The following is a 23,049-nucleotide window of genomic DNA, read 5'->3' as shown; positions in this document are numbered from 1 at the left end:
CAATCAAACAGTTCACCTCAAGTTTGCACACATTTCTTTTTAATTGGTCATGGTTCTTTTAACCTCGTTACACAGAAATTTTAATCTAGTTATCTGTGATTTATTTATTTTTTGTCTTGCTCAAGGACCCGGTCCATATTTTATTTCACTACCCTTTTTATGATGAGTTCTGATTGCACCTTTTTGATATTGTTGTTTCCCTCTGACCCAGTCAAGAATCCACATTTTGTAATAATGCATTTTTTTTTTTCAGGCTTTCCAAACCATTTTTGATCTGGATTTTCATAAATATAAAACTTGAATTTCCTCATCCTATTTTAATATTAATCTGTCACAATTTTTACCTTTTTTCTTTTGTGATGACATCTCTTTTATTTAAGTATTTACATATTGCCACAAAATAAATTTATAGTAAAACTGACTTCTTGTAATGTATTATACACTGAGTGATTGCTGAATTATGACCATTCCTGTGAAAACTGGATGTGATCCATTGACCACGTGAGGTACGAGAGTGTGGAGTTAGTCGACCTGCATAGCATAGATAAGGTTTCAGTGGTTCAGTAGGTAGTAAAATTCCGGGCGTGATGGGTAAAAGAAAGGATTTATCGGACTTTGATAAAGAACAGATTGTGGGTGCTCAGCGAGCTAGTGCCTCGATTTCCCAAACGGCTGAAATGGTGGGGTGTTCGAGAGCCGCCGTAGTTAAAGTTTACCCAGACTGGTGTTAAAATGGTCAGACAACGACCTGACAGCAAAACTGCAAAGGTCAGCGAAAGGTTGATGTTAGAGTTGAGTGCCAGGTCCGACGACTCGTACAGGCGAACAGGCGCAGCACTGTTGAAGAGTTGACTACCCAATACAACATTGACTAACCCAGAACAGTATATCTGGCATGACCATGCGTCGCACGCTCGCACATATGAGCTATACCAGCAGACAACCCCTACAGCATCCTCTCCTAACCAAGGTTCATTGGCGTAAAAGACTCACCTGGTGCAAAGAGCATGTAAATTGGACGTTAGAAGACTGGAAGAAGGTATGCTGGTTGGATGAGTCACATTATTTACTCCACACCATGGATGGTCATGATCAAAAGTGCAGGCTGGTGGAGGCAGTTGTGTAGTGTGGTGCAAGTTTCACTGTCAGGAACTTGGACCCCAGGTGAATGTAGAACAACATATTAGTGGTCTCCGCTATCGTCAAATGCTTGCTGACTTGGTACACCCCACTATGTTATACTTTTTCCTGAATAGCGATGGTGTCTTCCAAGATGACAATGCGCGGAGCCATCGGAACACAGAGGAACACAGTTCTGACTTCCAGCATATCGATTGGCCTCCGAACTCCCTTCGATATCAATCCCATAGTGCACTTGTGTGACACTGTGGAAAGTCATATCAGGCATCTGGATACACCAATCACCTCTAAACCTGCATTGTTGACATTACACACTGCTTGATTGACCATACCACCCGAAAACGCTTCCAACATCTTGTTGAATCAATGCCACGTCGGATAGCTGCTGACTGAGGGCAAAAGGAGGACCTACAAAGTATTAGGTAGGTGGTCATAATTCAATGAAATTTATGTTGAGATCAGGGATACTTTGGTCTCTGCATAATTGTTTTATATAAACAAAATATAACTTTTATTGTTCTGTTGTTAAACCACTTACCTTACCCATTTTTTGTGTTTTTTTTTTTTATGTATGATCTTTGCAAAGCAATAGCTTTATAAATAGGTTACATTATACAACAAATTCTCTATTGCGCATAATTTTGTGCAATATTTAATTCTGTATATACAGAAAGTGTGTACTGTTAAAATTTTTGACTCATCCGAATTTAACTTTGGACTATGGATATTTCATTAAACTTAATGTATTTTTAGAGTTCATAGATAGAAGTCTTCTTTGTCAGCTGACTGTTATTCAGTGCTACTGAACTCACCTTTGGACTATGTATGACATTTGGAGATTATAGACTGTTCACTTGATTCAGCTATTCTTAATTTATTTGAACTTTTTTACCATTTGACTAATATTGCATTTGATCTGTGTTTTCTGTTTACCTGTATTTTGATGAAGTCTTCATCTCTGGCTACTTGCTGTATCTTGGAATGTAGCTCTTGAAAATCTTTTTAAAATAAATCATTACTAATCTTATTTTTTTTTTACCATTATTGATAATTATGTTTACTCCCCCCCCTCAAGATGAAGCCTTCGTCTCTAGCTCCAGGCTGTAACTGTCAATCCTATGTTGTTAATTATCTATAATTATCAAACCTATCATAATTTTTTACCTTTATGTTCTACAATCCTCAGTATCCAAGTCCCCAAAGTTATGAGGTTGCAAATAATACATAAAAAAAATACAAAATTATAAAAATTTTTATATTATCTATGTACCTAGTTTCAACTTACATTGAAGCACCCCTACACTTGACTATTTCTGTGTGGCGCCTCCGTATCCAGGTGGGAAGGAGCAGCAGTGCGTAGCACACGCTTCTTGATTAGACCGGGGTTTGAGCCTGTCACCACCAAATACAGAAAGGTCAGGGAAAGACCACCGCATATTCCCGGAGCAATATGGCCTTAGTTGCTAATGCTCCTAAAAACCAAATAACAAACAAACTATTTCTGTCCCGCTCTTCCTGGAAGCATCCTGTTGACTCAACCCCATCTACCTATGGTCAGTTTCTTGCTTCTAGTAGACACCTCTGATATTTTCAATAATTTTCCCAGTGGTGCCATGTATTTTGGGTTTAAGTTACTTACACTTGGTTTTTTTTTTTTTTTTTTTTTAATATATATATTTATTTTATTATAAAAAGGTGTACAGTATCTTTATAATTTTGTGGTGATCTATAATTGATGTTTATTTAGTACCTCTATATAAAGAATAAAATTATTATTATTATATATATATATATATATACAACATACAGCTTATAATTTGTATTATGAATTGTAAGTTTGTTTATAGTAATATTATTGTAGACAGAAATAAAACCAGACAGAAAAAAAACCAGCATAACATAATTTTTTGATATTATATATATATACAGAAAGAGAGAATCGGATCTAACATGGATAAAACTGAGTAGGGGTGCCACAAAATAAAACAGATTACTTAGGGATACCGTTATTAAAAAAAGGTCAAAAACCACTGATCTAAGGGTTGGTTTCATTGATTTCAAAAGTGGTATGGATTCAAAAATGTCAAAATTAGGAGAGGTTGCTACCACAGGTTCAAGAGCTGCGGAATCTTATCCTTTAGAATTTAAAAGACATTGAGGAGGGACAATATAGTCCTAAACAAATTTTTAATGTTGATGAAACTGGATTAAATTGGAAGCAAATGCATTCAAGGCAAACATATCAATCAAAGAAAAGGCAACACCTGGTTTCAAGGTATCAAAAGATTGCTGAACTTTACTTGTTGGCAGAAATGCAAATGGCAACAAAAACTAAAGCCTTTTCTTGTCTACAGGAGTGAAAATCTGACAGCTTTAAAAAGCATACCAAAAGGTTCGCTACAGGTGGTATCGAAGTCACAACTTGAAGGCTTATTACTTATATTTAGAAAATTTATTTCTAAATCCGATACAAGCAATGAAAATAACTTGGTGGATTTTTGGAAAAGGTTTAATATTCTGCATAGTATAAAAATAATTGGAAAGAAATTTCATGTAGATTAATGAATAGCTCATGGAAAAAATTATACCCTGATGTTGTTTGTGAATATGTGGGGATATTGCACAGTTGCTTGAATCATGTGCAAAACCACTTACAAATGAGGAACTAACAGAATTAGACCAACTGCCCACAGAAGAAGAGGAAGCCGAAAATAATGACATGATGGAATCGGCAAAGGATAATGATTTGAAAATTAAAGAATTAAAGGAAGCCCTTGAGAAAATTGACAAAGCACTTTAATATTTTTGTGAGAATAATCCTCTTCATGATCATGCAGCAAAAGTAAAGTGCAAGTTAAGGACATAACTAAATGCTACAACATAATTTTATCAGAAAAAATATGGCAAAAAAAAACCAGACAACTCTAGATTCATTCTTTGTTTGTAAAACTGAAAAATAGTGTAACTCTAATAAACTTTACTTAACCTTAAATTGTTCAACATATTATAATAAAAAATGTCTAATAAAATAACTCTGTCTCATTTTTCAGTTGCTTCAATCCATTTTTTACTATGTACAAGTATATAATACACATTATGAATATTTGGTCCCTGGAATCTTCTGGTGGAATTTTCTGGAATCAGTTATCCTCAATGAGGATCCCTGTACATTATAAATTTGCAGTCTTGTAACTTATAGTTTAGTTTAGCTTGTAACTTAGAGCTTATTGGAGCATTCCTATATGACAAAGATTGGCAAATTGACATTTTGATGTCTGTTAGCTCATCAACTGCAGCCATCTGTCTAAAGGCATTTCTCAGAAAATAATGTAAAAAATATTACCGCTTGGCAGGACCTTAACATATGATCTGCTTGTTTCTGTAGTAATTTTTCATTCAGCAATTTTCTAACATTGAGGAAAGAATGCATGGGAAGCCAGTTCTGGTAGTCTGCTAGTGATCGTCTGTAGTATAGCCTATACTTGCAAGCGTGCGACGCATGGTCATGCCAGATATTGTTCCGAATTGGCCATGTTGTATTGGGTAGTCAACTCTTCAACGGTGCTGGACCTGGCACTCACCTCTAACATTAACGTTTCGCTGACCCTTACAGTTTTGCCTTCAGGTCATTGTTTGACCATTTTGATGCCAGTCCTGGTACACTTTAACAATGGCGGCTCTCAAACACTCCACCAGTTCAGCCATTTGGGAAATCAAGGCATCAGCTCATTGAGCTCCCACAATCTGTCCTTTATCAAAGTCCAATAAATCCTTCCATTTACCCATCACGCTCAGAATTTTACTACCAACTGAACCACTGACACCTTATCTATGCTACGTAGGTCAACTAATTGCGCACTCTCGTACCTTACATGGTCAACGAGTCGCATTCAGTTTTCATTGGGGTGGTCATAATTCAGTGATCACTCAGTGTATATCTTATATATATATATTATATGTGAGCTGTCAGTTTCTGAAGGGCAATGACAGAAATATAAAACAAAAGTCATTTATCAAAAGAAACTTCAATACAGTAAACCCTCGCTATTCGCAGAGGTTACATTCCTGAGAAATGTCACGAATACTGAGTTATGGCTCCCATAGTAATAAAGGGGTTCCGTTCCAAAGTATGAAATATATAAGAAAAACTAGTCTAAAATTTTGTCTATGTATGTATTATATGTACATAGACAGTACATAGTGAAATGCACATATGGTATGTATTATATGTACATAGACAGTACATAGTGAAATGCAAGCATATGGCATCGAAATGAAAATAAGAAACAATTTAATATTAAATGTAATATTTATTAGAAATTTCAAACAAATCTTTCAAACCAACGCCTTTGCTAGCAAAAAAACGTATCCGCTAGTGCTATCACCAATTTCGCTAAAGTGTTGATAAAGGAGTTTTGCCTTTTCACGAATGATGAGTGAACGTAACGGAATTTTATTTTGAGTTTGGTCTTCTATCCACAGATTTAAAGCTTTTTCCATTTTTTCTAATTTAACATCACGAGTTACAGAGCAAATTTTTGAAGCAAATAGTACGTTTTCACAGACACTACGGCGGATTTTTTCTTCCGATTTTTTGATTGATCGTACCGTTGACGCATTGATTTTATGTTTTGCCACTGAGGAGACACTTTCACCATTAGAAATTTTATCTAATAACTCAATTTTATTCGCTAATGTCATCATCACCTACTTTGATATTTTCACATTTCTCTTGTTATTCGTAGCCATAATTTTGTAGGGGTTAGAAAGAACTTGTCCACAATAAAGTCACTTTCTTCCGTTAACACACTCGAAAAAGTCAGTTTTACACTGCAGAACGGTAGATTTATCATTTTTGTAAGCACATCAATTTATAAATTGATAAATTTATTCAATTTATAAGCATATAAATTAAAAGCAAACGACGAAATCTTCCATGACAAGCGCATAATACATACTGAACAAGGATTAGCGAGAAACATCCACGCTCACGATTTTGTCACCCCTCTCCCCCCACCCACTGAGCGCTGTTTTGACCGGGAAAGATAATTTTAGCCACGCCCATGTTTTTTTATGCCGAAAAATATTCACATTTTTTTAGGTTTCATTTTATATTAAATCGGCGATTACGAATACAGATACCGCGAATAGCGGGGGTTTACTGTACATACATAACTGGTATTCATTTACATCTAATCTATTCATTTTTCTCATTTAATCTGTTAATAACTGCTATCATTTCCATAACATTTCTCTCAGTTAACAATCTTAACTCTCTCTACAGCTTCAAACACTAAACTAATTCAATCTTAATCACTTCTTCATATTTCTCCTAATAAGCAGTATCAATTCTCTTCATAACAACAATCCATAAGTCGCTAACTTAATGCTAACAACCAAAAAATCAACTCAATACTGAACATTTCCTTATTTCTCGTGTTTCTTCAATTTCAACCTTACTCTAAAATAATCTCCTACTTTATCTAAGTACCATTTCCAAAACAACACAGTTCAGAGGACTTGTCTTCCTTCTTTTTCATGGTGGGATTCCTTTGCGCGGGTTCCTTCCTTCTCTCCTTAGTTGAACTCTGCATCTCAGCTGTATAGCTCTTCCAGTACTGTCTTCTTTCAGGATTTCGAGAACAGTTCTCTGTTAATACTGAAGGAAATTACACAACAGTAGTAGAAGCCAGGGCACTATCTGACTGGCTTGTTATTCAACTTCCGGATTAACTTGATCTTATTAATTTAAAATATCATGCCCCAGACTAGAGCAGCAAAGCAACTGGCACAAAGTGGCAGGAGTGCTATGACTTGGGGGAGAACTGAAGGAGGCAATTCTCCAACGCATCAAAGCCTAAACAAATGTGCAAATTGCGAAATGTTTGCCAAACTCCCTGGAACAGAACATGATCTAGCCAAGGAGGATGTCTTTATGTGTGCTAGGTGTCTAGAGTGTCAAGAAATTAGATGGCAACTCCTAATTTCTTGCAGGGTTCTTAATAATTTTGTAATAACTGAGAGAAAAGTGGAGGATAAATTGTTGAAATTTGCTTACTTCAGTTGTTGATGTTTGCTTACTTCCTTTGCCGAAGTAATCAAACCCTTAGCCATAATGATGAGAGCATCCTTGGACTCAGGGGAAGTCCGCACGGACTGGAGAAGTGCAAATGTATCCCCAATTCACAAAGGTGGATCGAAAGGTGACACAAGTAATTACAGATCAGTTTGTTTAACTTCTGTTCCGAGTAAAATAATAAAGTCACTAGTTAAAGATGCATTGCAGGATCATCTAGACAAGACTGCAGCAATAATTCAGACACAGCATGGGTTTGTTAAGAGAAAGTCTTGTCTGACAAATCTGATAGGATATTATGATGTGGTTACAAAGGAACTGGATGCAAAAAATAATTTTGATATCATATACTTGGATTTCAGGAACGCTTTTGACACTTGCGCATGGAAGACTACTGTACAAATTGGAGCAGAATGGTATTAAGGGTAAGTTGCTACAATGGATAAAAGGATGGTTGAATGGGAGAAGACAGAGGGTGGTAATCAACGGGTGTTGCTCTTCGTGGACTAATGTTATTAGTTGAGTCCCACAGGGTTCGGTGTTGGGTCCACTGTTGTTTTGTATATTTATCAATGATATTGATGAAGGTATATCAGGCTTAGTGTTGAAGTTTGCAGATGATACAAAGGCTGGCAGGGTTGTTAATGACAGTAATGGCAGTATGTTCTGCAACAGGATCTAGAAAATTTGGCAAGATGGGCTGAGAAGTGGCAAATGAAGTTTAACATTGATAAATGCTAAGTACTGCATATGCTGCTTATGGGTAGAAGTAACCCCAGAGAAACATACTAACTGTGTGGTACTACAGTTAAGTTAGTAGAAAATGAAAAAGACTTGGGAGTAATTGTGCATTCAGATGTGAAGTTTTCTGAACAGTGCAGACAGGCTGCCAGGGCTGGTCATGGGGTTTTGTCAATGATATACAGGAATTTTGCTAGCAGGGAAAAAGGAGGTGATTGTCCCTCTGTATAAGGTAATGGTCAAGCCATATTGTATACTGGTCTGGAGGCCTCATTTTAGGAAGGATGTAGATTTGCTTGAGCGTGTACAGAGAAGGGCAACAAGATTGGTGAGGGGATTGAAGGGATCCTCTTACCAAGAGCGGATTAAGTTCTGGAAATTGCAGCGGCTGGACACTAGGCACCTGCGAGGTGATCTGATTGAGGTGTATAAGGCCTGGAATGGGTTTGGCACGCTGAATTCTGATGGGAATCTTCTACTTTTTCAATTACCAACCTAAGGGGGCATAAATTCAAATTAAGGGAAGGCAGATGTAGAATAGATGTGTGTAAATTTGCCTTTAGCCAGCGGGTAGTTAATTGCTGGAACAAACTTCCATCTGTTGTTGCATAATTGATAGGTTAAATAAATTTAAGGAGGAACTGGACAAACATTTAGAGGGAATGGTTGTGTGAATTTTTTTTTTTGGCTGACGCTGCATAAGCTTATACAATGCTTTCTTTCATCACATGCCACTACTACTACTTGCATGTACACCAAAGCTAGGAGTATAGAAAATAAATTTGATGAATTTGAAGTTCTGATCATGGCATCAAAAGGGTATATTGTTGGGATATCAGAGACATGGTGCAACATGGATATAAGCAGTGCAGAATTGGGAAGTGCAATGTGTATAGAAAGGATAAAGAGGAGTTATCGCATGAAGTACACTGTGATCACTGCAGTGGCAGTGATCACAGTGTACTGATGTGGGATTTACTTAAAGATGCAACTACAAACAAGGGTAAAGGGAAGGGTTTTTGCTTTCATAAAGGAGACTACGATAGTCTGATCTGAGATAATTTTTAACATCTATATGATGGGACCAACTGATGATGTTACCAATGGTGAATTCTAAATGGGAAGTCTTTAGGGACTTAATCATGGAGGGTACTAGGCTTTTCATACCAACTAAAAAAATACTGTACAAGGTTTAGGCCTAAATGGATGTCAGATGAACTAATGAGACATATGGCAGAGAAGAAAAACGCATAGGATACATATAAATTAACATGTGACACAGAAGCCTATGGCAGATATAAGCTAGTCTGTAATCGAGTCGCTTTATAGCACCATGCCTGTGCCTGCTCTGTGCTTCTTGAGACAAGAGGATCGTTCATGTTAAACACGATCTTGTGAAATGCAGTTTTCCCAGCCCATAATGAACAAATTTATCCCCCCCCCCCCCAAATTGATTCATCCCCGACATCTGCTGTCACATCCATGGTGTATATTCCTTTTCATTTGGACCTGTTCCATATCATCGAATAATACTTTGTAATTTTTTTTGTCAGCAGTGAGTGTTCAATAAATCCCACTTCCAGCCTATAATATTTATGATCATAAAGATAAAACCACCCTTGCCTTTGTTAGTGCAGTGGTAGTATATCATATAGACTCTCCTAACTATAATATCATATAATGTAGACTGCCCTAACACACACACAAACCTTTAATGCCTATTCGAGAGGACAGCATGTTCGGAATTCCTAATAAAACTCATCTGGTTGATTGTGCCTGTTGCCTCCACTGGTTGGAGCCACTTTATATCAGTACATCCTCCTCCTCCCACTTGCTTTAATCATAACTTTAAAAAGACTTCTTGGGAAGTCTTTTACATAAAGACTTTTACATTTACAATTACATTTACATAAAGACTTCCCAAGAAGTCTTTATGTAAATGTAATTATATATTTTTATCTTTGTTTTAGTTTATTGTACTTTGGTTAGAGAGCAAATTTACAGAGCAGTGAAAAGTACTGTAGTGACCAGATACATCGATCTCCAAAACATAATTATATATTTTTAATAGCATTGTAATTATGTATTTTTATTTTAAACTTTTTGTTTTATATTTTAATTCATCAATGTAATTTGGTTGGGGAAAATACTGTAATGACTTTTATTTGATGTCATCCACACCCAACCTGGAAAGTATCTTTAATTCCATCATGGTTTTATGTCTTCTTTACCTTCACTGAGCTTAGATGAAGTTTATTGCTACTAGCCCATCCTTTAGAGTTTCCTTGAAAGAAACTAAATGGTAGGATTAAAAATAATAATAAATAAATAAAATAATATTAAATATATATATTAGCACCAGCAGTGGAAAATGATGCAAGAAAGCAAGCTTATAACATCAGCCAAAAAAAAAAAAAAATAAATAAATAAAATACACCTCCCATTTCACCTATTCATTCCCTTCAATAGTTTGTCTTGTTCTTTGAATTTATTTAAGCTATCAACTTCCACAACAATAACAGATGAAGTTTCTTCCAGCAATCAACCACCTGCTACTAAAGGCAAAGTTCCATACATCTGTTCTGCGACCATCCTTCCTCAGTTTAAATTTGTGCCCTATCTTGTGTGTGGTCAGAGCAAGAGAATGAATCCCATCACCATTGAGCTTGCTCAATCCATTCAAACCCTTAAACACATTTCAGATCACCTCACAGGTAGTCTCCAGAGATTGCAGTTTGCAGAACTGAAGTCTTTCTTGATAAGAGCACCCCCTTTGTTCTGCTCACCTATCTCATTGCCTTATTTTTGCTTTGTTGGATTTTCATCTCTATGCAAACAATAACAGATTAAGAACATGCAGTTAAAAAGATGATGTTCAATAAAAGTTGTTTTTGCAGGCTTATATTAAACTATCTGCTTAAGATGTAATCTCTTTTTAACTTTTTTTTTTTTTTTTCCTTCAGGTTTGGCCTTATCTCTTGGGACATTATAAATTCGGAAGCTCATTGTCAGAAAGAGAAGAACACAGCAAGAGCATTCAAACAGTATATGAAACAACAATGTCAGAATGGTTAGCTGTTGAGGCAATTGTTCGCCAGCGTGATAAGGAAATCATGGCTGCCAACATTGCTAAACTATCTTCAGAAAGTACAAACAGTGAGATTCCACTTGTAGGTGAGTACATGTTTAACTTACCTTGAATTTAATTAGTGAATTTAAATTTATTTGGCTAACAAATTCCTTTATTAGCCAAATAAATTTTAAAATAATAAGTTTTTATATCAAACTTAAATAGATTAATTACAATTTGGTTTTGGTCTTATGAGAGACAAGTATAAAAAGCAAGATATTCAAATTTGCTAACGTCAAAGTACATTTATTACACAACTACATCAAAGTACATTTATTATTACAAAAGTTTTATTTTCACTTTTAATTTCAAGAAATTAGGCTACTACAGCTTAAGATACTACATAACCTCTATAAACTGGAAAGATAGCACACAGAGGACAAATATATTAGAATTATGGATTACCTTTAAAGCAATAATAAATATGACACAAGATGTCAAGATGATAAATAACAATCTAGCCAGTTTAATGCAACAGAAAAAGATGGCAGAAAAAATTACAGAGAGAGAGATGAACAGTACTGATGCTGATAACAGGTGCAAGTTTTTCTGTAATAATACCACAGAAAAGTTTAAACTGGCAAAGTGTGATTACGAGAAATCATTGGCTTTGTGGACAAAGAAGTTTTTCATATAGGTGAATATAGAAAAGAAAAGAATGAATCAGATTGTGCCCTTATATAATGGGTGCAGAGATCAAAGGAATCACTCCCAAGTCCAGTAATGTCCTCATAATTAACCATCAAGGTTAAATATGAGGATCAGTGATTCTGAAGATTATTGGACTCTGGAGAGATTCCTTTGAACAAAAGAAGTGCCAGTGTATTGCCAATACATAATGGTGGTTCTAAGAGTGACGTGTATAAGTACTGACTGGTCTGTCTCACTTCAGTTGTAGGGAAAATCGTGAAAGCAGTGATCAAGAGTGCAATCAGGTTCATTTAGATAGAAACAGAATTCTGAAATTTACAAAACATTATTTTGTGAAGGGAAAATGTTTAACTAATCCTGTTTAGCTATTTTGATAGAGTCACTTATGAGCTAGTTGTAGGATATAACTTCAACATTGGTTATTTGGATTTTAGCAAAGCATTTGTCTGTCTCACAAAGAGGCTACTGTATAAGCTGGAACATGTTGAAATTACTGTAAGATGCTTGGATGTATTGCAAGGCAGGAGGCGGAGGGTTATAGTTAAGTGATTACTCTTCAGATTGCACTAATGAGAAGGGCAATCCCCAAGGTTTGGTACTGGAATCACTGTTTTTTGTAATCTTCTTAAATGACATTGATGAAGGGGACGATGTTAAAATTTGCAGGATGATGTCAAGATGCAGAGAGTGGTTAATAATCATTGCTAAGCAACACTCTTTTTTTTTAGATAAGCAATGGGAGGAATCAGATAAGTTTGCAGCGAGGGGGAAGGCATGAAGTTCTGTGTAGTTCAGATGGGTGACTAGGAGGGCTTGTGATGTACTGTCAATGATTTATCAAATATTTGCTTGTAAAAATATGAAGGTCATAATTGCACTGTACAAGGCCAGTGCAATTATGACCTCAAATTGCACTGTTGTGAGCCAGCATTTGGAAAACGACATCCATACAAGTAAAGACTTCGATATCTCGGCTACAGAGCTCAGTAGGCATCTTAGAGGGATGCTGATTGAGATCTGTGGGGAGAAATGTAAAATAAAATGAATGAGGCAAAACTTTCATTGTTATAACTGATTCCAGAACTAGGGACAACAAATTCAAATTAGGAGGGTTTAGGCTGGATTTTACAAAGTTTTCTTTTATCCAACAAGTTGTTCATTTCTGAAATAAGTTATCTCTATGGGGAAATTCAAAGGTCACTGTATAGGGAATTACATAGTTTATTTTATTTGATTTTCTTTTTTTTATCTTTTTATTTAGTTATTTTATTTTTCTTATCTTTTTATTTAATTATTTTATTTATTATTCTTTTTTATTATATATATTTGTATATATATATTTTTTTTTTATTTAATTTTTTTTTTTTTGGTGCAACAAAAGCCTGGGGTTTCCTTGCACTATATAGTTATATAGTGAAAGGAATATCAAGCCTTAAAAGCCCAAAGATGCAAACAAGAAATACCTCCCACTCATTAAATGAAAATATCCCAATAATACTGTACTCATTTTGTCATGCAAATGGTATTTCCAAGATTTTTTTTTTTTTTTTTTTTAACCAAGAGAAAAACTTTTATTTGAATAGTTTTTGGAAGTGAACAATTGTTATTTGCTTGAAATTATGTGTAAAGAACCCATGAAGTCCAATGCAACTATTTGTATTACTATTCTTGTCTTCTGCTCCAACTTTGATACTTTCGGTTTCAGCATAGTACACAAATGTATTGCCTGATGATTGGTGCATCTGCTATGAAATTGGGTACTCTTTGTTTTATGTTTAATTGGGTAGGGTACTCTTTGTTGTTAATGAAAAAGCATATTAATTCAAACCTATGCATATATGTGCATGCATAGGTTTGAATTTTCACATGTATACTGTTTTTTTGAAACAAAATACAGAAGTTACTAATAGTATATGTTTTATGATTGTATCCTTTTTTTAGCAAAATTAATAAAAGTTGTTTTATTGAAAATAATGTATAAAAAAATTTTTTTTATTTTCAAATTTTTCATTAAAAAAACGTGTATACTCTGTATGCACAAAAAATGTTTTATTTTATGTGAAAACATCCTTAGTGACGAGGTTAACGGTTTGGGTCTTCATAATCATTTATAGGAGTTATAATCATATTCAATGTTCTTGTAAATAATTGCATGCTTGACTACTGTTGAAACTTGTGGAGGATCTACAACAGACAGTTGAGCTGAATTATGATTTTGTTTCTTTTTGAATGATGCAATCGAAGCTGGTTGTTGCAGGATACTGGTTCAGAAATCAATTAAAAATCATCATTTAAACTCAGATTTTCTGGATCAAAATATTCAGGAAGTTCTTGAATGTAATTTCGTTATGTTGACAGGCCAGCTTCTTGATGAGAAGTCGATGTAGGTCAAAATCTTGAGAAGCAAATTTTATTAAACTCTGCATTTTTTTTCATCCTCTATGTTTTTGAACTTGTTCTTCTGTTGACATGGGAGGCTTCTTCAGTCGCTTTTAAGCTTTTATTCTTGCATTATATTAATACCTGCTACTTACTCTACCGAATCAATGTTAGTGACTGAGTTAGCATCATTAGCACATCATTTAGGAAGTGACATCATTTGCATTATTTCTGTCTCTTAGTATGAATGATGTAATGATTTATTTTCACGCCTGTTACTTACTCTACTGAATCAACGTTAATGACTGAGATTGCAGTCACTAAATTAGAATCGTTAGCGCCATTTAGTAAGTGACATCATTTGCATCATTTCTTTCTCTTAGTATGAATGATGTAATGGTTTATTTTCACGCCTGTTACTTACCCTACTGAATCAACGTTAATGACTGAGATTGCAATCACTAAATTAGAATCATTATTGCCATTTAGGAAGTGACGTCATTTGCATCATTTCTGTCTGAAAATTTCATTACCAATTGGTTTTGCTTCAGTCCAAATATCTAGTAGGTACTGCTAAAGATATTTTCACATCAAAATTGGGCTAAGGTAAAGAAAGCCTGCACAAGAAGCATGGAAAAGTTCAATGAAATTTACCAGTAAAAGTACTTTGCCGTAACAGCATTTGTATTGTTGCTTGCTCGGTAAACAGATGGTGGGTGTTATGTCTGGAGTAGAAGTTGAATCCCACAGGAGCTTGAAACCCTCCCAAAGTGGGGGGGGGGTAACCTGACCTTTTTTCTTTAGAATCACTAATTGAATTAACTAATTGAATCACAAACAGAGCATATTGGAAGTTCTGGCATCGTAAAAAATGTTCGTAACGTAGTTTCACCGGTAAACTTTTTCGAAAATTGCCGTGCTTCTCGTGTGGGCTTCCTACCTTTTTTTTTTTTTTCTTAATAACAATTTATCCACTAGTCCACCAGTGATTCTAAAGAAAAAAGGTCAGGTTACCCCCTCCACTTCAGGAGGGTTTCAATCTCCCATGGGATTCAATTTCTACCTCTGGCATTCCCCTCCCTGAATAACTCCTCATGTGTGAATGTAGATGCAAAATATTTATTTAGTTTGTTAGCTACCTGAGCCAGATCCTCAACTGTTGAATCATCAATATCCAGTGGACCAATCTGATTCACCCCCTTCCCTCTAGAGTTTACATAAGTAAAGAACTCTTTGCTGTTTTTCTTTGCATCCTTGGCCAAAGATTTTTCGTAATTTGCCTTTGCCTGCCTAACCTCCTTTGTGACTTGGTTACAGACCTGCTTATATCTATCATAGGCTTCTGTGTCACCTGTTAATTTATATGTATTCCATACATTTTTCTTCTCTGTCATATAACTAATTAATTCATCTGACATCCATTTAGGCCTAAATCTCGAACAATATTTCTTAGTTGGAATGAAAAGCCTAGTAGCCTCGAAAATTAAGTCCCTGAAGGCTTTCCATTTAGAATTCAATGTTGGTAACATCATCAGTTGATACCACTGTACAGAAGTTAAAAATTGTATGAGAGCACTGTAGTCACCTTTATGAAAGCATTAATTCTTCCCTTTACCCCTAGTGGTAGTTACCTCTGAGCAAATCCCACTTCAGCACACTGTGATCACTGCCACCTAGTGGTTCCTTTATCTGCTGATTCTTAATGCATGAAGAATCACTACTGATAATCAGATCAAGAGTATTACTCCCTCTAGTTAAATCCTGAACATGCTGCTGTAGAAAACAATCATCTAATAAATCCACAAAAGCCTTAATAGTGTACGAGTGACCAACCCACAAATTCCAGTCAATCTCTGGGAAATTAAAATCCTCCATTATAAGATACTCTGATTTACTGGCCCACTCTATTTCTGTGCACAATTGTTCATTATACTCATCAGATTCATTAGACCTATAACACACACACCTACTCTCATTTTTCCTTTCCCAGTGCTTATGTTACACCAAACAGACTCAACATTGCATTGTTCACCAACATCAATTGGATGCACTTCCTTAGATTTTATGTGTTTCTTAACTAACAGCATAACCCCTCCTCCCTTCCTCTCCTTTCAATCCTTTCTGTACACATTGTACTCCCCAAATTCCAATTTATTCCAATTCTGCACTGCTTATGTCTGTGTGAAATGTCTCTGATATCCCAACAATATCTGCCTTTGATGTTTTGACTAGCACTTCAAGCTCATCAAACTTATTAACTATAGTCCTAGTATTGGCATACATGCACCTGTTTCTACTCTTAGTTACCCTAACAGCCCATGTATTTACTTGTTCCACTATGACTCCCAGCTGTCCTGGAAATCCCCATTGCCTTGCTTTCCAAGCTGCTGCTGAATTGCATTTCAATAGAAGCAATGCAAGAATCACTTTCACCTCTGCCAGCAGCTACTGTTAATCTATTAGTCTGTTAATCTATTAATCTATTATCCCCCCAAGCTAGCAGTTTTCCGACCCACCTAACTCTGTCTCGATAGCATCAGCAAATATTCTTGTCCCTTTCTATTTAAGTGTATCCCATCCCTGTAGAAGCAGTCTCTCCTGTTAACAAGCGCAGACCAGGCTGAGAAAAATTCTACCCTTTGAGCCTTACACAGTCCCTCCAGGGCCGAATTGATCGACAAGGCTCTCATCATATACTCCCTCCTATCGTGTCTGGGCAGAATTGCAGGCTCTTTCCAATTTAACCCTAACTCGAGGCTTTTTTTCAACATTGACCTCTACTTTTTAAATAATTCCGCTGGTCTCCTACTCTTAATATCATTAGAGTAGGAGACCATGTACAACAATATCACCTTTTTTCCCTTTAAAGATGATATCTGCTCTACAACGTCATCAACCTTTGCCCCTAGCAGACATACCCTGGTCCTGTTCCACCTATCCTTTTGCACAATGTGTTCCCTTTTCCTCTGACGATAGAGTCACCGACAACAGCTAGTTGACCTGTACTTGTTAAGTTAATTATCATCTAATTTTGTGGAACTAGAGCTTATATAAATTTGTTGAAGGGTTGGGCAAATTCCTGAATGAAACGTGGTGACCAATTTCTTATTGTTTAAGACAGATTGTAAATAAGCAACCTTGCTTCCTTGCATTGATTTGTGTTATAAATACTAAAATTTTGTGTTATCAGTGTTTCTGTCTGTAATACATTTATTTTTACAATTAGGACCAAAAGATGCCAGTCTCAGTAATGATGTTTTTGAAGATATAAGTAGTGGGGGCTCTTTTGACCATCCTGAAGAAGATATTTTAGAAGTTCCAGAAGAAGAAGAAGAAATTGGTAAATTACACATACAAGTGAGTATTGTTACCTCTAATATTTCCTGTACTTCCATATAAAAAAAAAAAATATATATATATATATATATATATGGTAGTAGTAGTAATATATCTGTTAAGAAGCAAAATAAGCAGATAAAAGGAAAAATAACAAAAGTAATCGTATGTCTAATGCTCCAAAACGTGCAGTGCAGCAGTAAAGGAAGCAAAAGGATATAAATAATGTGTGGTTTGTAAAATAGATAAAGTGTCTGTGAAAATGGAAATGAAAACTAGACATGGTGCCTGAACTAAGAGAAGTTTAAGGGATAGTTAAAAGTGGAAGTGAAGTAGTGGTTAAACAGATGAAAGAATTTGAAAAACCTAGTACAAAAATGAACTGGGACTGAAGAAGAAAAAAAAAAAGAAAAAAAAAAATTCAATAACAAAGGAATCAATATGTAAATAACACTATATTCAGATATGGGAGGGCAATTTTAGCAAGAGGGAGAATCAGGAGATGGCAAAATGCAAAATCTCAATATAGTAGATGAAAAAAAAAAAAAAAAAAAATGATGCATAGTCAGGAAATTCATCAGGGGACTACTCCTGACCATGTATCAGGCACTGCGTTTCCAAACTTGTCCGTAGTATTAGAAAAATGGGGGGAAGCAAATATGCAGCCTTTATCATAATACTAGTAGACAAGGTAGTCAAGTAATTTAATTACCTTTCACCCCTTATTCACTGCACATTTGTATTATATTTCACATTGCACTTTTGTAAATTTGTAATAATTTATTTACATTATTAATTTTTTTTAATTTACATTATTAACCTTGTCTACTAGTATTACGATAAAGGTCGCATATTTGCATTCCCCCTTTTTCTAATACTACAGACAAGTTTGGAAATGCCGTGCCTGATATATGAAAGGTCAGGAGTAGTCCCCTGATGAATTTCCTGACTATGTATTTTTTTTTTTTTTTTTTTTTTTATCTACTATATTCAGATTTTGCATATTTGCCACCCCCTGATTCAACCTCTTGCTAAAACTGCCTTTCCATATCTGAATATAGTGTTATTTACTTATTTATTTCTTTATTACTAATTTATTTCTTTGTTATTGATTTTTTTTTTTTTTTTTTTCAGTCCCAGTTCATATTTGTACTAGGTTTTTCAAATTCTTTCACCTGTTTAACCACTACTTCACTTCCACTTTCGACTATCCCTTGAACTTCTCTTACTTCAGGCACCGTGTGTACTTTTCATTTCCATTTTCACAGACACTTCATCAATTTTACATAGCATACAAACATAATAATTAATCAACAGGGAAGGATAAGAAAAGGTGAGTCTAAAAATTGTAGCAGAAAATCTCCAAATAATTTAGAAAGTCTAATTAAAAATAATAAATCTGTTTTAAAATTTAGAGCCAATTACATAAGAATTTAGCGCCCCTCCCCCATCGTAAGGTGCCAATTCCAAATTACGTGAAATATCACAAATAGAGACTAAACTAACCACAATAAAATAAAACCAAAATAACAAAAATAAACTGACCATTATGCCCCATATCAATGGAGGACCACAAGGCCAATAATGGTCAGGGAATCACTGGACAATCCTTCGGACCGGGTGGTGGACTGATCCTTCAATCGGTTCGCCTTTGCGAACCGATCGAAGGATCAGTCCGCCACCCGATCCCCCGATTGAACCGCCAATGCAGAGGATTTGAATAGCGGTGGTTCTTATGCAGCAAAAAGTAAAAATATAGAACAGACAGACAGACTAGCACTCCAGCACAGAGCCACACCACTGACAATGTAAGCTTAACCAACTTATATAGACAAATAAATAAATAAAATACTACGGATGGCAGTACGGGTGCAGCATTAGCACATCAAACCCACTACTACCATTTTATTTACATATATTAGCATAATGAAGTAGTTAAAATATAACAGGAAAATTTAAAAAATAAATATAAATATATCATTAGAGGCAGCAAAATGCACATTCCTCCGCATGATGCCCAATGTATAACTAATATTAAATATTAAATCAAAATTAATGCCAGTAGATGGCAAAATCGTTCAGCAAAAAATAATAAATTAAACATGATAATTAATCAATAGGGAAGGAGAAGAAAAGGTGAGACTAAAAATTGTAGCAGAAAATCTCCAAATAATTTAGAAAATCGAATTCAAAATAATAAATCAATTTTAAAATTTAGAGCCAATTACATAAGAATTTATGTAATTGGGAGATTATTTATGGAATTTATTTAATTAAGAAACTAAACTAGTTTATTCTCTATTTGTGATGTTTCACGTAATTCGGAACTGGCACCTTACGAGGGGGGCGTCGCTAAATTCTTATTACATACGTATATAATTATGTGGTAACTACTTAGTGTCAAAATTAAACTTAAAATTCCAATTAAAATCATGAATTTAATTGATCTAAATTGATTTTAATTGATTTAATTTAATTGATGAATTTAATCATGAAAAATGTGTCGATTTTGGATTGTGCTTTGGCCCTCTTCCTGATAAACTAAAAGGGGTTTTAATTTTAAATCCCCCACAGCATTACCACCCAAAATAAAGTCAACCGATCCTTCTCTGCTTTGAAACTTGGCCTGTTTTTTTCTTCTTTCAATATGAAACTTCTTTTAGGCATTCGTTTCCAAAAAAAGTCCTGCTTCATTTATGTTAAAAACTTGTTGAGAAGTATAACACATAATACCCTTCTTCAATAATTTTAACAAGTTCTTTTTTTAAAGTTTCGGCTCCTTGATCTGCACTTGTGGCTTCTCCCTGGATTTTAAATCTTTTCAACCAACTCTTACTAGTTTTAAATGGTTCCACATTTTTTTTTTTTTTTTTTTTTAGGTGAGTTTTCTTCAGATCATCATATATCAATCCTAATAGCTGGCCTAGCCCTAGTTGCTTGCAGTGGAACTTTCCTGCTGCTAAAATTAATTCTTTATTTTTTATAATTGTTCTTACAGTTAAACTTGTCAGTCCTAAATTATGGCACACATCCGCTTGTTGTTGACCTGAATCGATTCGCATCAAAACGTCTAATTTATTTTAAAATTCAGTCTTTTTCTTACATTTATAGTCTTTGTACTGCATCCAGATGGTGTTGCTTTTTATTTCTTATCCGCCATTTTAACTCTTCGAAAATGTAACTGCGTTGGTTGCATTAATAATGGTACAACGTTCGAGTAAGCTGTCTGTTACACACGATGTCTAATATTGTACTGAGTGATGACTAGACTTTGGATAAATGCATATAACGCAAATATTACAAGCAATATACTTGATCATTTTTTAAAATGTTGATCTCGGAACTACATAACAAGTCACTGTACTGCAATTAAATTAGCATGCGAAAAAATTTCACTGAGTGTGGGAAAATTTCTCAAGTCGGCGTGGAAAATGTTTTAATGCTGTTTTGCTATTCATTTTCAAGCTATCGACTCCATTAAATGAAATGATTTCATTAAATATGCCAAAAATGAATTTGTAAAAGAGCGTTATAGTGATTTGCGACAGCATTTTAGTCAGATACAGGTTATAATATAAGAACAGTGTTATAGCAAATCAGCATAAAGCGAGCCACATTATAATTAGGGCCTGTTGTATATGAAACCGATAGTTGGCAAAAACTTAAAATAAGAAATGAAAAGGCGACCCAAAATAAGAATACATTGCAGTCTTTTTCATAGTTTCAGTGTCTTCATCACAGACCATCCACCGAAATTATGAGAAAGATGGCAATGTTCTTGCTTCTGTTTCTGACGTGTTCTGTATGCTATGGTACACATGTGCTGTAGACACATGTTAAGAACAAAATTTGAAATTTTGAAATTTTGCGGCAAGAATACAGTGTAATCAACTGTGCCAATAAATGTAATTATATTATGTAGGGCATACAGATCATGGATGGCCTTACAGAAGCAAGTAATGATATTGGAATGTAGGAATAGTCAAGAAGAAAAGAACTTACCGTTACCTTGTAAGACCGAAAATGACCAGATGGTGGTGTGCCAGTATATTTATGTATAGGTATGCTAGCAGTCCCTAGCGTTAGAAAATGGTGTGGGGAAAAAAAAAAATTTTTTTTTTCATGTTATGGTGTCTGTAGGCTAGTTGCGGCCTCCACAGCCAGGTGGGCAGGAGCAGCAGTGCGTAGCACATGCTTCTTGATTAGACCGGGGTTCGAGCCCATGGCCACCAAATATGGAGGATGCAGAAAGGTCAGGGAATGACCACCGCATATCCCCAGAGCAATATGGCCTTAGTTGCTAATGCTCCTAAAAACTAATTAACAAATAACAAAAACAGGTAGGCTAGTTGGATGTATAAATTGAAACGCAATATGTGGTGATGAACGCTGTTAAATACATGGTGCCCAAACTGCCCAGGATAGTTTAGAGATATAATAGCTTACAGAGTAGCAGTGAAAAGCAGCTAAACTTTGTTAAGGCAAAAAATAGGGTAATGTAAGAAGGTAGTATCCCGCATGTTGAGTTCGATAAACTAATGGCTCACAGGACATAAGAAGTAGGGACAAGTAAAGCAGAAAGAAGAATGAATTAGAGGTAAGTAGTTGGGCTTGTGTAGTTCGGGGTTGCAAACCCATTCCTATAGTTAGGACCCTGAACAAAGGTCTGAGAGTGAGTACATCATGTATTTAAGGTCAGTTGTGTGAGTGAGAAAAATATGATAGATAGATAGATAGATAATGAAATGAAAATTAAAAATTAAATTAAATTATATACATGGTTAATACACTGTGTCAGGCCAATTGGTGGGTACAGGTTGTCTAAGCTGTAAGACACCACAGAGGCCTAGTGTATTGTATATACACTATTTACAAACTTGGTGTATATGGGTTTTTGTTATCAATTAATGATTATGCTATCGATATTGAATTCTATCGTTTTTTATGCTTCACGATGTTAAGGGCTTTGCAAAAGTGGTAGCGAAGGTATGTTGTAGGAAAAAGGTTGTTTGTCAGTTTGACAGAAAGTTTGTCAGTTATTGATGGTTATTGATAACCATCAATAACATCAAGATGCTACATCAATAGCATCTTGTTGTTATTGATGGTTATTTCTTTATTGCTGCAGATGGTTGCTATTCTGATGCATTGCGCTAGTATAACATTGGCATGCACTCCTCTAGATATATTGGAATGCCACTGTGTGAGGTTGACTATATTAATATTGAATGCATCACGTTTGTTGTACAGATTGATGGTAGTTTTGTTGTTTATCATTGTAATTTCAAGATCCAGGAAGTAGGCTGTAGTATCATTGTTGTTTGTTTTTTCTAGTTTGAGTTCATTGGGGTATAAGTGTCCATATTCCTTGATGAAGTTTGGAATATGAAGTTAATAACTATGAGGTCATCTATATATCTGTAGAAGTTAAGCTCCTGTGGAAATGAGTTTTCAATCCAATATAGATGTAGGTTTGCTATGATGCATGAAGCAGGACTTCCCATAGGTGTTCCGTTAGTTTGTAGATATACTGTCTTGCCGTCGTATACAAAGTTATTGGAGATACATAGGTTCACTAGTTGTTCCAGTAGTTGGT

The 23,049-nt window shown here is 35.2% G+C and overlaps 1 protein-coding gene across 3 annotated transcripts in view; it reads left to right on the top strand.

Moving 5' to 3' along the window:
- LOC150085771 (small G protein signaling modulator 1-like) overlaps window positions 1-23,049 on the top strand; it is a 744,108-nt gene that overhangs the window by 428,218 nt on the left and 292,841 nt on the right. For all 3 annotated transcript variants that reach the window (XM_090374245.1, XM_090374244.1, XM_090374243.1), the window contains exons 16-17: window positions 10,921-11,131; window positions 17,344-17,474. In XM_090374245.1, coding sequence (XP_090230371.1) covers window positions 10,921-11,131; window positions 17,344-17,474 — 342 coding nt within the window. The remainder of the gene's footprint in view (window positions 1-10,920; window positions 11,132-17,343; window positions 17,475-23,049) is intronic.

The sequence above is a fragment of the Mastigoproctus giganteus genome, chromosome 5 (genome assembly GCF_048544385.1).
Source record: "Mastigoproctus giganteus isolate SK-2022 chromosome 5, ASM4854438v1, whole genome shotgun sequence".
Classification (NCBI taxonomy): Eukaryota; Metazoa; Arthropoda; class Arachnida; order Uropygi; family Thelyphonidae; genus Mastigoproctus; species Mastigoproctus giganteus.
Note: the sequence above shows the minus strand (reverse complement) of the source record. Positions and strands in the feature narration are given on the sequence as shown.